General features: G+C 40.1%; 1 protein-coding gene across 1 annotated transcript in view; it reads left to right on the top strand.

Moving 5' to 3' along the window:
• DOCK2 (dedicator of cytokinesis 2) overlaps positions 1 to 12,639 on the top strand; it is a 160,257-nt gene extending 147,618 nt beyond the window's left edge. Inside the window, exons 44-52 of the mRNA XM_058815473.1 lie at positions 539 to 625; positions 928 to 1,104; positions 1,624 to 1,707; positions 3,648 to 3,785; positions 5,238 to 5,365; positions 6,954 to 7,134; positions 8,416 to 8,536; positions 9,531 to 9,673; positions 11,949 to 12,639. Coding sequence (XP_058671456.1) covers positions 539 to 625; positions 928 to 1,104; positions 1,624 to 1,707; positions 3,648 to 3,785; positions 5,238 to 5,365; positions 6,954 to 7,134; positions 8,416 to 8,536; positions 9,531 to 9,673; positions 11,949 to 12,023 — 1,134 coding nt within the window. The 3' untranslated portion in view covers positions 12,024 to 12,639. The remainder of the gene's footprint in view (positions 1 to 538; positions 626 to 927; positions 1,105 to 1,623; positions 1,708 to 3,647; positions 3,786 to 5,237; positions 5,366 to 6,953; positions 7,135 to 8,415; positions 8,537 to 9,530; positions 9,674 to 11,948) is intronic.
• Positions 12,640 to 14,625: the final 1,986 nt, after the last annotated feature.

Raw genomic sequence — 14,625 nt, 5'->3', positions numbered from 1 at the left:
TACATCTATTATGGTATTTCTCCATGAGCTGATTCTGAAATAAGAAGCAGCAGGGTAAATTAAACAGTGGCTATTCCAAATACCAACAGCCAGTCTTGTTCAGAAAAGAAAAATGAGAGAAACAAAAAAAGGTCAGAATTCTGGCAAGTTGTTATAGGGCTATTACTGCTTTTAATTGCAGAAATGCCTTTTGAATGTGGAGGGAGGAAATATAATCTGGGTAGAGGCAAGAGCAGGTCATTTAATGACAGCTCTTCCATCTGTAATGGAAAAACTAGGGACACAGACTAAAAGATTCAAAGGTAATTTTCTTTTTCCCCTGCTTTGTGCAGGCTTTGTGCCTGAAGATGACCTAATCTGAAATCAGGAAAACTATTTGTTCAGTCACTGTGCGGGATTCAGTTTGCAGTGTCTTTTTATTCAAAAAATATGCATATATTTTCCATTTACCTCTATTTCCATTTGATATCTCAGAAGGCAGAAAAGATGAAAGTATCAATCCTGAAATATCATTTTCTCCTGCTATGTCTTTTAATAGTCTATGTGGATTGAGAGGACCTCCTTTGTCACAGCCTACAAACTCCCAGGGATCCTGCGCTGGTTTGAGGTGGTCTCCATCTCCCACGTGAGTATTGATGGGCTCAGGGTCTGCCCAACTTGCAGGTGTTCAAACCAGTCTGCAAAATTATCAACAAGGCTACAGTTCTCTCTTTTTATACATTCAAAACCATTATTATTTACATTTAATCTTTCTACTGCTCAATACAGGATCAATATATCTTATGCCTGATTTATAGTTTCAGAACTGAACAGATCTGTGTGGGTTTGCTGAATTGCAAAACTGTTGTTAATGTACATGAGTTTTATAAAACCAAAATGATCTGTTTATATCTTTATGAACCTTTGAAATCTTTTGTTTCTTTACAGTGCACAATTAGTCCTTTAGAGAATGCTATTGAGACTATGTCCACCACAAATGAAAAGATTTTGATGATGATTAACCAGTACCAGAGTGATGAGAACCTCCCTATTAATCCACTTTCCATGCTGCTGAATGGAATTGTTGATCCAGCTGTTATGGGTGGCTTCGCTAAATATGAGAAGGTAGGAGCTTTGGAGTCACTGCAAAGAACATTTTCAGGTGCACCATTTCATAATCCTCCTACATCCTTGTTAAAGTGGCAGTGCAGTGGGGATAGGGAATAGGAAAGCAATCGTTCCATCATTTAAGGGATCCTCATATCCTCTTTTCCTGGTCACCTCTGTCTTTGAAGTCAAACCAGAATAACTGAATTTGTCAGTTGATGTAAAGCATGATACTCCAAACCTGTGCCTTTTTAGTTTCACTGTAAACTTAATAAAAAAAATAATAATTTGGTTTCATAATAAGGGTCTCAAAGTCAGAAGTGCTGGATAAAGACCAAATATATCTTTTTAAAAAGTGCACCTCAGTTCCCAGCTGATAGAGGGAGAAATTATCACCAGCAGCATCTGGCTGAGGACCATGCATGTGCCTCTCCTCTTTGATGACCAATATTATGATCACCAGCTGGGCTCTGTGGATTAATGCTTGATTTCTTTACATGTCAAAATGATGGCCTGTATTTTTTTTTTTTCCCTAAGGCTTTCTTTACAGAAGAATATATCAAACACCATCCAGAGGATACCGAGAAGCTGAACAGACTCAAAGATCTGATTGCTTGGCAGGTAATTTCTCACTGACAGCCACCACTGAGGCTTCACCAGGGTTCCTTTGTTCCATTCCTGTCTAGCAGGAGAACACAGCATTGAGCTGATTGTGTCATTTCCGCTTCTTTTTAACCCTTGAAAGGTATTTTGTACAACACATCATCTGGAATGGTTTATCAAATGCCACATATATCAGGCCACATTTATAATTAAAAGGGATGGGATTTCCAGCTTGGGTTGTATTCCTGAAGAGAAAACTGAGAGCATGACAAAAGTCATAATGATTTCATGAATTTCTGGGGTTGGCAAATGTCAGAAACTCTCTTGGGAAATAACTCTTTCCTAGAGTATTTGGGGTTTTTTTGTGGGGGTTGGTTTGGGTTTTTTGTCCACTAGAAATATTAATGAAGTATTTGCTGCTCTCAGGATTTATTTTCATGCTCAGTGGCCCTTCAGGATTTCTGCTGTGTTTCTTCTGTGTGGTAAACAGCATGGAAGACTATAAGCATTCTTATCTGTATCTCCAGAGGGGAACTGAATATTCTCCCTATACTGGCAGCACTGAGGTTATTTGGCTTTACTATTTATTATTTTATATACTGTGTATGTAAAATGAGACAACCAGCCTGCTGAACCCTTTTGTCCTCAAGAAGAAAAATGCACCTGTGGAAGATAGTAGCAGAAAAAATTCTGGTTTTGCTGAGATTCAAGAGAAAATGGCTCTTTCTGTTGACCTGATAATGATAATGAAGCAGAAAAAAATATGACCTCAGAAATTATCCATTCTATTTCCATTAACCAAATACAAACCATTGCTATCAATAGATAGATAGAGGGATGGTAAGAAATAGTGGGAGTTCATCTGGGATTTACGATCAGAAATCAATGGCTCAAGGTGTTTCTCCTCATGTTACACATCTCATTTTTTGTACTTAGTAGAAACATCCCTGGAAACGTCCAAGGTCAGATTGGCTCTGAGCAACCTGATTGAATTGTCCCTGTCTATGGCAAGGGGTTGGACTGGATGATCTTTAAAGATCCCTTCCAACCCAAACTAGTCAATGATTCCATTATTCTGTCTCTCTTTCATAGATGAGAAACAGCAAAAATTTACTGTTCATTCTTCTCCCAGCCTTGAAATGAATCTTCCAAATAGTTTCAGTGGAATAGTTTGTACTATTTTCTTAATGTTTTTGAAGTTTCTTCCTGTTTCATTTTGATTCATCCCAGTTTGGTTATTATTTGAGTTGTACCTTTACAGTTTCTCCTGTGTCATTGCCCACCACAGCTCTGTGTGTGATTGTTATCTGGCCATCAGAACCTCTCCATGAATTCAGTGGGGTTGACTGACCTGGCATTAGAAAATAAGGGGAATTTCTACCTATCCCTCCAAATCCCTCTAAGGAATTTCTACCTATCCCTACAAATCCAAACAGATCTGTCAGTAACAGATGGGCTTTAATACCACAATTTTAAAAGTTATTTTGGAATTTCACTTCCATAAAATATGATCAATGTGACAGGGGGATCAGTGTTCACAGTGTTTACTGAGTCAGAACACAAAAAGGAAGTGTGGAATCTAAGTGGATTTTACAAAAAAATCCCAGATATTAATGCAAAAGAGTTAAAAGCTGAAGTAAAGCAGTTAGAAAAGGTTAGCGGCAGCAGGGGAGCTAAAAGTATTTTGCACAAATCTCGTAACATTAAATATATAGAAGAGAGAAAACAGTTTCTGTGAAGCAACTAACATTTTTCAGAAATTTACTGGGAAAACCCATTTTCCATGAGCCTTTTCCATCTTGTATCTGCTGCTCCAAGCTGACATCAATGGGCAAATCCACCTGCCAGTCACAGGAAGAAATTTGCAGTTGATTTCCAAGATAATTTAAACACAGCCAGAGAGGTTGTTGGACACAAATGAAAAGTCTCACCTTTTTTCTTCTTTTGTTCCTCCTAAGATACCTTTCCTTGGGGCTGGAATTAAAATTCATGGAAGAAGAGTTTCTGATAATCTTCGTCCTTTCCATGACCGGATGGAGGAATGTTTCATGCATTTAAAAGTTAAAGTGGAAAAACAATATGGAACCAGAGAATTGGTATTATCTCCTTTTAACCTCTACCCAATTTCTCTTTATTTAACACACATCTTCTTCTAAACAAAAACATGCTATTTTGTTTTGCTTATGGATTTTCTTGTGATATAAAAATAGTAAGATCTGAGTTGTGTCATCCAAGAGCTGATTCAATTCTCTGACACAGTAGATATTCCTCACTCTGGAAGATTTTTTGTATATTTTATTACGACTTAAAATTGCAAATCTTTTCAGCCTTATTGAGGAAGTAAAAGCAAGTTCTTATGTTTGTTCTCTTTGTAATTTTTCTTAGTGGTTTAGGGCTTTGATCTGCAATTGATGTCTCCCTGTGCCAGCCACTTCCAGCGGTGTTGTGAAGTAAAACCTGTCATGTGTATAATACTATAAATATTAGTTGAGAACAAACTGAAATATCTGGCAATTGAAGGATAACTTCTGAACAAAAACTCCCCAGATAATTCTTGAATAAAATATTCTATCTGAGTTGTGCAGGGTAGCAAGAATGACATTGCCTGCTTTTTGTGATTAAATGCCAGTTGCTTTGGAAATTATTTTATATTTTTGCTTTCAGCATTGGTGATTTTATAAGAGAATGTTATAAGGGGAAAAGTAGCAAGTTTCTAATTTAAATTTTGGATATGTGCTGTATTATATACCAATATGATGAAAATTCTATATATCTATCTGAATATTGCTTTTATTTTGCAATAATAGAGGCAGCAATTGCAATGATTTACTTGAAATTGTGTAATATTATATCTATTAATTATATATATTATATTATAATATAATTACTATGTATTATATATAATATATAGTATACAATATATAACATACTATAATGCAAAAATATATAATACATCATATATTATAATATATATTTACATCTAATATAATTATATGATATTGTTAAAATATTAAGTTATATAATTATAATTATATGATAATATATTATTATAATAATATTATAGCAATAATAATTGCAAAAACAGAGGCTGTAATCCACAATCAGAGATACTGCCTCTTGCTTGAGCCCTCCAACACTCTTAGGACCAGCACTTAAAAAAACCCAACCTATTTAAAATTTTGCAGAGAATGAACTTTGTGAATTGAGTTTGGGAGGGTTTGGGTGGGTTTGGGTTAAAAACCCCAACCTATTTAAATTTTGCAGAGAATGTGCTTTGTGAATTGTGTTTAGGATTGGTTTGGGCAGGTTTGGGTTAAGAAACCGAGCCTATTTATAATTTTGTGGAGAATGCACTTTGTGAATTGAGTTTGGAAGTTTTGAAGAGTAAGAGCTCATCCAGATCCAGGACAAATCACAGTAATTAATGGGAGCAGACAACTTCTTTAATGCCAGGTGTTAAACACCTGCACAGTGTTGAAGCCCTGTGTTAGGAGGATGAATTAAGAGCCAGGAGTTTGACAGGATGTGTTTCCCTTTCCCTGCTGTAGCCAGAGTTTGATGAGAAGAGGGTGGGGCGGCCGAGGTCGATGCTGAAATCCTACCGCCAGTTATCCTTCATCTCCATGTGCTCCATCAGCTCCGACTGCAGCACTCCCAGGAAACCTGCCTCAGAAAGGTTGGTTACAAATACACTTGGTTATAAATAATTCCTCTTTTTCAGTCCTGTTTTTTAATCAGTTTTAAGAGATGAAAGAGTAAGATTTTATAAACGCAATGAAAATCACCAGCAGCCTTTTTAGACTACACCAACATTGTTTTAAATTGTAGCTATCACTTCCTCTATGCTGAAAGCTACAGTGTTTCAAAGTTAATAGACAAAATGTGTTCAACTCTCATTAAAAAAAAAAAGTGGTATTTCATTTTCAGAAAATAAGTAGTTTAAAAATTAAATTACTTTTCAAACACCAAGATCTGTGTTTTTTTACAAGTTTCTTTTTAAACAGCTTTTAACTTAATTAGGATATTTTGTTTGTAAAGGTTGTTCCTTTTGTAATTACATTTTACAAACTTGAAAAGGAGGTGGAAGATTTTAGTAAAGTCTAAAGTCTAGTTTTAGTAAAGTCTATAGTAATGTAAAATGCTTTGCCTAATGGAAAACAAAGAGACTTTTAAATTTGAGAGAACAATTATAGGTATAGCTTTTTCATCCACAAATTGTTTAGTTCCCTTTATAAATTATCTTTCAGGCACACAAAACTTCCTCCCAAACAAGGTACATGTAAAACTGAACCTGTTGAGCAGTGTTTGATTATTTTTTCAGCATCTGATCTCCCTTTCTGAGTAGTTCACTTTGAAAAATTCCAGTGGTGTATGACCCTAATGTGGAAGGGTTGGTTTTTAAGACAGGCCTTGTTCTTCTTTGAGATTCCTGAGGCTGCTCCTGCTGCCCTCCAGAAGGGTGGAGCAGACCAACATCATTTGTGTGCTGCAGCACACCAGGACACCTCTGACACAGCCAGACAAGGCATCCTGCATCTGCTTTTGGTTCTTAGGATGCTAATTTGTTTCTAGGTCAACAGAGTGACCACACTTCTTGGTTTATCAATTTTATGTTGTAACATAAGTTCAGTCCCATACTTCAAAGGTTGAGAAGGGAGTAAAGCCAGCACCAATTTCATGGTTTGGTTTGTTTTTGTTTTTTTTTTTTTTTTTTTATGAGAAGTAGCCCAATTTTTAAACTGTAAAAATTAGAGGAAGAAAGAAGATGGAAGGGGGGGTTAATCTCTGGATGTGTGCAGTCTTGTCCAACATGGTGAAATAAATAGGAGAATGCATTTAAAACATGGCAACAGACTAAAATACTCTGTTCCCCTTTGGTCCTTGTACAACCAGAACAGCCTGCCTCACTTTCAGCACCACCATCACCACACATCAACTTGCCATGTGAGCTCTGCTCTGTTTAGTTCAGTTCTTAAGCTGATGCACAAATCTATAAAGAGGGATTTGAGCTCATTTTAATATTTTACGTTCTTCACTACATTTTAAGATGGTGTCACACTGCCTAAAGGCATCTTATTTGTATCTCCAGTTGCCAGCTGCTAAAGCACATCAGATACTTTTTGCCAGCAGTTTGCAAGGCTGCCTAGAAAGTAGAAGGAGAGAATGACCTGCATTTATATTTCATGGGGAAATGACATCAGAATACCAGAAGCTTTTAAAATATCACTAAGAAACTTGTACTTTTCTTTCTTTTGCTCCTGCAGCTTTGATCTGGAAGCAGTGCTACCAAAGCAAGGAAAGGCAGAAGCAGAGGAGACTGCTCCTCAAAATAATCCTCATCCTGAAGTCAAGATGAGAAGGTCCAAAAAAAGAACAAAAAGAAGCAGTGTGGTGTTTGCTGATGAGAAGGCAGCAGCTGATATTTCTATCTCTGACATGAAATGTGTATGTCACTGATTTAGTGTTTTATAATCCATGAAAAAGAGGACATTACCCCTTTCCTTAAAAAAGGAAAATATATCCCAGAGAACTGCAGCTGTTATAAAGGGAAGGATGCAGAGATGATCTGCCCTGCCATGAATGAAACATGCGAGATGCTGCAGAGAAAACAAATCAATGAGAAAATCAGATCATCCCTCCTGGCTTCTGGTGACAGATACCAGAGCTGTGAGGCTCTGGCAGATTCTGGTTAGCTGAAAAAGGAGCACTGTGTGGGGAGGGTTAAGCTGCTTTCCTGTGGAGAGGCAATTGACTGTGCTGACATTTCACGGCAGCTCCTCGCAGTCAGGGCTGATTCAGAAGTGATGAGCCCTGGACGTTTTGTACCTTGTTATGGAACATGCAGATGTTAGGAAACTGCAAGATTGCAAACACTGCTCCTTCAATGGTGCCAGACTGAAGTTTGGAAGCACTCCATAGATCATCCAAGGGCTTTTATTGCCCTGCTGGATCATTCCAGTACTTATGTCACTTACACTGGGCCTTTTTTATACACACAGTTTAATCCTGAAGAGAATTTGATTTTAGTGTATGTCCTTTGGATACACAGGCCCCATCTAAATTAAAAAGCCAGGCAGTAACAGATTGCTGAAATACATGGAGGGAGCATAAATAATTTGATCAAAACTGTTTGAAGGAATCATCAAAGGTAAAATGAATGGAGGAGAAAGCCAAGGCTGTTTGGAGAAGCACAGAGAAACTCATGGATGATTATGACTGTCTTACACTGCATGTCCTTGTGCAAAAGAGAGATAAAGCACAGTCATCCTTTGAGGAGTCCTGATATAGAAAACCAAGTAACACCTTTGGCTTTTGATGAAATTAGATAACACATACACCAAACTGTGGGGATCCCACTGTGAATTGAGTTAGAGGATTTTCTTCTGCTTCAAAAACTCAGTGGCAAAGCTTTGCAGCAGCCAAGCTGGGCATGTTAATGCAATAGGAATTAAAATGAAATGTTTTCAAAACTTCATTTTTCTTTGCAGATCACACCCAGAGTTGTTTGATGGTATTATGCCAAAAATAGGGTAGGAATTCAGATTTCAGGTCACAGATTACTTCTGTAACTTTTTTAGAATTCTTTTTTTCTACATAGAATGAGAAGTTTTTATCTAACTATAAATTATCTGCAAAATTGTTACATATTTTTAGACTGTACTTCATATGATACATGAACCAAAGTCTCAGTCCATCATTAACGTTTGGGCTTTTTTTATTTAACAGCTATCAAGGAAATACGAGTTCATGAGTGACACCAACCTCTCAGACCACGTGGTGGCACCTCAGAAAACTTCTGTCCTCAAGCAGATGAGCACTGTCAGTCGTTCTATGCCTACTATCGCAGGTAAGGTGCTTACCCCAGGGTGAGAATTCTGAATTTTATTAGGATGTTAAGAAAACAGCAATGAAGGGTTTGCTCCTAGCAAGGCTGGCAGCTCTCTCCACCCTTGTGAAATCCACTGGGACAAAGATTATAATTGAAGAGTGTTCTGTGCATGTGAGGCTGTACTGCTCCAAGTGCTAGGTAACACCATAGTACCTTGTGCCAAAATGCAAATTCTGTTACCCCTGGAGCTCTGATTTAACTTCCTTGCACAGTGTGAGCATTCCTACTGCCTACAAAGAGGCAAGGTTTATTCAGCTTCCCTGCTCTGCAGGGCCTCAGGAGCACAAACAAGGCTTACAGCCAAGGGCAGTGTGAGAAAGTGGGAGAAATGCTCTGTGCTGTGCTCTGGGGGATGAATATCCCCAGAGCTTGCCCCATAACAGGATTTTGACTTCTGGTTTTGAAGGCAGAGAGGAATCCCATAGATTGCCTTACCAGGGAGGCAGGGGAAGCAAGATAACACAGCTGCCCCCAGAGAGATGTGAGAAAGAAAAGGGAAAGTGAGAGTGAAGTTGGAGCTCATCTCTAGGCTGGGGCACACAGACAAACAGGCCCAGTTTCAGTCTCTTTTACCCCCTTGCTCCACAGGACATCCCATTTCTTAGCCTGCATTTCCTCTATTCCTCTTACTGCCCCTCTCTTTCCAGATGCCTGTAACAGATGTTCAGCACAACACAACAGCCTGCCATGGCCCACTTCTTTGGCATGTGTTTATCTATTTTTAATTCTTTGGCCAGATTGGTTCTTTTTTTTCACTGTTCAGTTTCAATGTAATGGAGTTTGTTGTTTACCTATTATTTAATTTTTATTCTAGGGTTATTGTTGGATTAAAAATGTCTCTATTTTCTCTAATCATTGCAGTACTTCACAATTCTGAGTTCTGCTTTGTCTTACAGTCTGACTCTCTGTTTTTGGTTTTGTTTTGTGTAACCAATATTGTTTCCATCCTAAGGAGTAACTCTGTCTGTCAGCACTGTGGCATCTGATGAAACAATTGCCTCACACAGGCTGAGCCATCCAGTGTTCCCTTCCACCTCAGATGGTGACAAGAAAACCTTCAAAAGAAAGAAAGTGAACCAGTTATTTAAAACAATGGTAGGTCCTGTGTGTTTGGGGGAAGGGGGGGGGAAAGGGAAGGGTTACATATTCCTAAGTTCTGTGCCATGAAAATTAAGTATTTTTGAGACAAATGGGCTCATAAGGGAAACTCTTTGCTTTTGTCAGAGAGAGGGGTGGAATCAAAGCTGGCTGGGGCAGCATTTCCAGTGGGGATGGATGGATGGATGGATGGATGGATGGATGGATGGATGGATGGATGGATGGATGGATGGATTCTGGGATGGATTCAGGGATGGATTCAGGGATAGAGGAATGCAGAGATGCAGGAATGGAGGGCTGGAACGACTGAGAGATGCAGGTGTAGGGGGATGCAGGGGTGGAAGGATGAAGGAAGGCAGAGATGCAGGAATGGAGGGATGAAGGGGGATGCAGGGAATCGGGGATGGAGAACTGGAAGGATGCAGGGATGGAGGGATGGAGGATGCAGGGGTGTAGGGCTGGAAGGATGCAGAGCTGCAAGGATGGAGGGATGGAAGGATGCAGGGTTGGAAGGATGGAGGGATGCAGAGATGGAAGGATGCAGGGGTGGAAGGATGCAGAACTGGAAGGATGCAGGGATGGAAGGATGCTAGGATGCAGCAGTGGAAGAAAGTGGAAGAATGGAAGGATGCAGGGAAGGATGCCGGGATGGAAGGATGCAGGAATGGAAGGATGCAGGACTGGAAGGATGCAGGGCTGCAGGGATGGAGGGATGGAAGGATGCAGGGATGGAGGAATGGAAGGATGCAGGACTGGAAGGATGCAGGGATGGAAGGATGCAGGACTGGAAGGATGCAGGGATGGAAGGATGCAGGACTGGAAGGATGCAGGACTGGAAGGATGCAGGACTGGAAGGATGCAGGACTGGAAGGATGCAGGACTGGAAGGATGCAGGGATGGAAGGATGCAGGGATGGAAGGATGCAGGACTGGAAGGATGCAGGGATGGAAGGATGCAGGACTGGAAGGATGCAGGGATGGAAGGATGCAGGACTGGAAGGATGCAGGACTGGAAGGATGCAGGGATGGAAGGATGCAGGACTGGAAGGATGCAGGGATGGAAGGATGCAGGACTGGAAGGATGCAGGGATGGAAGGATGCAGGACTGGAAGCATGCAGGGATGGAAGGATGCCGGGCTGCAACCCCGTGTGCAGCTCCGCTCCCGCACCGCCAGAGGGCGCGGGCTGCCCGCCGAGAGCGGAGCCGCCGGGCGGGAGGGGAGCGGCGGCTCCGGGCGGGACCGGGCCGGGATGGGAGCGCCGGGCCGGGAGCGCCGGGATGGGAGCGGGCACCGCCCGGGGATGCTGTGGGGAAATGATGAGCGCGAAGGGGAAATCGGCTTCTGCTGGAGCTGTCACTGGTTTAAAGCCGGTTGCCTTCCTCTAAAGTGAGGAACGTTTCACTGATGTCTGAAATTTTCACAAAATTAAAACTATTTCATTTAGTGTAGTGTTTGACAGGAAAAAATATTAAATAAAAAAGAAGGGGGAAAAAAAGAAAAACGAGAAAGTAATATCCAGGTTAGCTATTCAGACACAGAATGTGAGGGTTTTCCTACTTTGAAGGTAATGGGAAAGTGACATTTAATGCAGATGTGGGTAGCTACCAACAAAAGTATTCTGGAATATTTTACATGCCAGCTTTTCTGATCTTTCAATGCAAAGGGTTTGTTGTTTTGGTTTCTTTTTTCCTGGGTAATGAGTTTAATTTATATTCATTACTTTCTGCAGTGTTTTGGGATTTTCTTAAAAAAAAAAAAAAGAGGATTATGCCTTCAGGGACCACATAGTAACATTTAGGAAAGCCTTCAGTTAAATGTGCTCATAATCACATTTTTTCTCATAGGAACAATAATAACATATTAATGTGAAGTCTATAGTATTTCACTTATATGCAATTTATCACACACTTGCTCATTTCAGACCCAGGAGCTGCAGCTTTTCAGCACTATCTCATCCACTCATATTTAAATTTAAATAGCATATAGAAGACAGAGGATTGAATGTTCTCTCTTACATGGCAGAAAAAAGGACTAACTACAGATGAATATCCACTTGTGAAGTGCTTCATAACATGTTTGGAATCATGTGCATGGGTTTAAGTCCATGTTTAAGGTTTTGCAGAATAGAGAAATTAATTCAAAATATGCAGGATTTGGTCAATGTATTTTTTCTCTAGCTACAGCTTAAAGGCACAAGTAATTCGAAAACTTACTACTGAATCCAGCACATATTCATTTTAACATATGAAATCTGTTTTGGTGTTTTTTCAGCGCATTTCCAGAGTTCTGGAAGATGGAAAGCAGTCTGTGGAGCAGCATTTCAAACCCTCACCAACAGATCTGTGATCAAGTTTTACAAGATCACTTCTCAACTGAAAACAATTATATCTACACACAAATATTCTATTTTAGAGCACCATCTACTCTGAAGAAAGGCACTGATGGAGAACAACACCTCCCATGAGCTTTGCTAAGTTACTTGTGATACAGATACAGGAATTACATTTGAGGGAAACACTGCAGGATGTGTCCCTTGGGATGTGGGACAGAAACCTCTGGCTGTACAGGTCAGAGGGAGCTGGGTGTTGAACACTGCTTGTTCCTGAGCAGTGACATGTGTGTCCAGGCCAGCAGCTCACTGTATGATGCAGCTCAGGGCTGCTCTTGGCAAACAGCAGAGTTTGGGTCTTCTGGAGCTTGTACAGACATCCAGATACCTTTAAATCCTTGCTGGCACTGTAGCCAAGGCAACAGATGGCTCAGCACAAAATAGCCACTGACAATTTACAGTGTGGCTGTAGCTGGATTTACAGCCACAGATCCTCTGCTGCTCCCAGCCCCGTGCTCTGTACCTCAATCTTCGCTGGATGGTTCTGTGGCTGTCACTGCCTGAGCTGTTTTCAGAGCAGCAGCTTTGAAAACATGGAAAAGCTTATTTACACATGTGCAAATTGACCTTACATCCAGCAGTATGATGAACAAACGATGCATTTCCTGCTGTTCAATAAAATGTTACAAATCTGTTTTATTTGCCCTGACCCTTTCTCCCTGACATCTCCAGGAATCATTATATGAAAGGTAATAGCTTTTACTGACGGCAAACAGAATTCTACAAGCCTAAGTTTGCTGGGTTCAGATTGATTTTCTGAGTCTGAGGTGGGTTGGGAGGTGATGCCTCACTGGTGTGAGGCTCCACAGCACTGCAGGTCAGCACCTCAGAGCCTTTATAACCTGGCAGCGCTTTCTCTAAGTGTGTTCTCCAGATAGAGGGGGGTCTAAAGGTGAATAATTGATTTCCTCCACTCACCCCTTTACATCTCAGACACTGACATAGGTTTATACAAGGTACATAAAATATGTTCATGTACAATGTTGTGGATGAGGGGACTGGCCTTGTTGCCATTTCTACAGATTTGGGAAAGATAAAGAGGTTAAAGTTATTTCTTGCTGTGGAGTTCAATCTATGGAAAGACACATGCAGTTTGTTTAAACCTAAGTTTTTCTATCAACACTTTAACACACAGTGTGAGTAAATTAGTTTTATGAATTTAGACTCTTTTTGCAAGTTGTCAGAGTGAAGCTGTTTTCTACTGGAGTAGTTAGTGATTGTTTTCTGTGAGAGGGTAGAAATATTTGCCATTGGAATTAATGCTGCACCTTCACCAGAATAACCAGACAGCAAAACAGAATGGGCCCAGGTTTAACACTAACTACAGTGTTGGCATGAATTCTGTTAGAATTTGGGTTTCATTTTATTTCATTTGCTTTTCACAAAAAATTGATAGTACTTCCGAAGAGGCACAAAGGAAGAAAAATGTTTTCCATGAAAAAAGTCTTCTGTTTAATAGAGAAGGTAGAAAAATCAAAGGTTGAACGGTTCACATTTAACATCTTGCAAACCTGGGGGAAGAGGAGGGAGGGTGTCAAAGCTGTCCTTCAATATTATCTGAAGGTACCCTGAATATAGCAGAAAATAAACAAGTACTTTAAAAGAAAATTTTTGATTCTAGATGATTTAGAAACTGTTTATTCTTTGTAAAAATACTGTTAAAGTTTCCCTTTTATTTATGGAATCCTTCAGAGATGTTTTCAGGTGAGTGGACAAATTGAGTTTTACTTCTAGCTGTTATTATAACTTGTTATTGAAATACTGTGACTCAAAATAAAGAAGTAGTAAGAATGGAAGTGAAGGAAGTGCCCAGAAACAAATACCAGGAAGGAGGGAGCACAATGTCCAAGGGATATTTGGTGTTGTGTGTTAAGACAGGGGTTCAGGATTTCTGCTTGTGTTTTGCTCAGGTTTTAGTTGAGTTTTTGGGGAAGGTTTTAGTTTCACATTTAGTTTACTATAAATCAGTGATAATTTTTTTCATTGTCCCACACCATAGATTGTCCTTCCCTTGCCAGCCCAGGTTCCAAGCCTGAAATCATGTCAATCAACCCTGAGGAGAAAAGCAAAATTACAAAGAAAAAATAGCTGCCAAGAAGAGGGCATTCACAAAACTGGAATTTTAAGGATGTTTGGACAACAAGCTCCAGCTTTTCACAAGTTTCCAGAAACTGTGGATACCGACATTTAGTCCAAACAAGCAACATAGGATGAAGGACAATTGATGCCCTGGGACAATAAAGTGCCAGCATGGCAGCATCTGTTTAAAAATGTGAATTATCAGTGGTTGCTGCCATGCGTGTCATGAGCTCAACAGGCTTTTAGTTCATGTGTGCAGAGGTGAGGGACAGAACCTGTATTTGCCATTCTTTGAGGTGAAGCACAGAGGGCAGAAATTTCCTCCAGGACAGGGTGAGGCTTTGGCTGCTGTGAATTAGTGCAGCAGGAATGGCTCCACTCCAGCTCTGGAATGGCTTCAGGAACCCCACCACGTTCTCCTGTGCTTTTCTGTAGCAGTTATTTCCCCTCTCTGTGACATTTCCAGTTGTCTGGCTGGTG

This window comes from Ammospiza caudacuta, chromosome 16 (assembly GCF_027887145.1).
Source record: "Ammospiza caudacuta isolate bAmmCau1 chromosome 16, bAmmCau1.pri, whole genome shotgun sequence".
NCBI classification, from domain to species: Eukaryota; Metazoa; Chordata; class Aves; order Passeriformes; family Passerellidae; genus Ammospiza; species Ammospiza caudacuta.
Note: the sequence above shows the minus strand (reverse complement) of the source record. Positions and strands in the feature narration are given on the sequence as shown.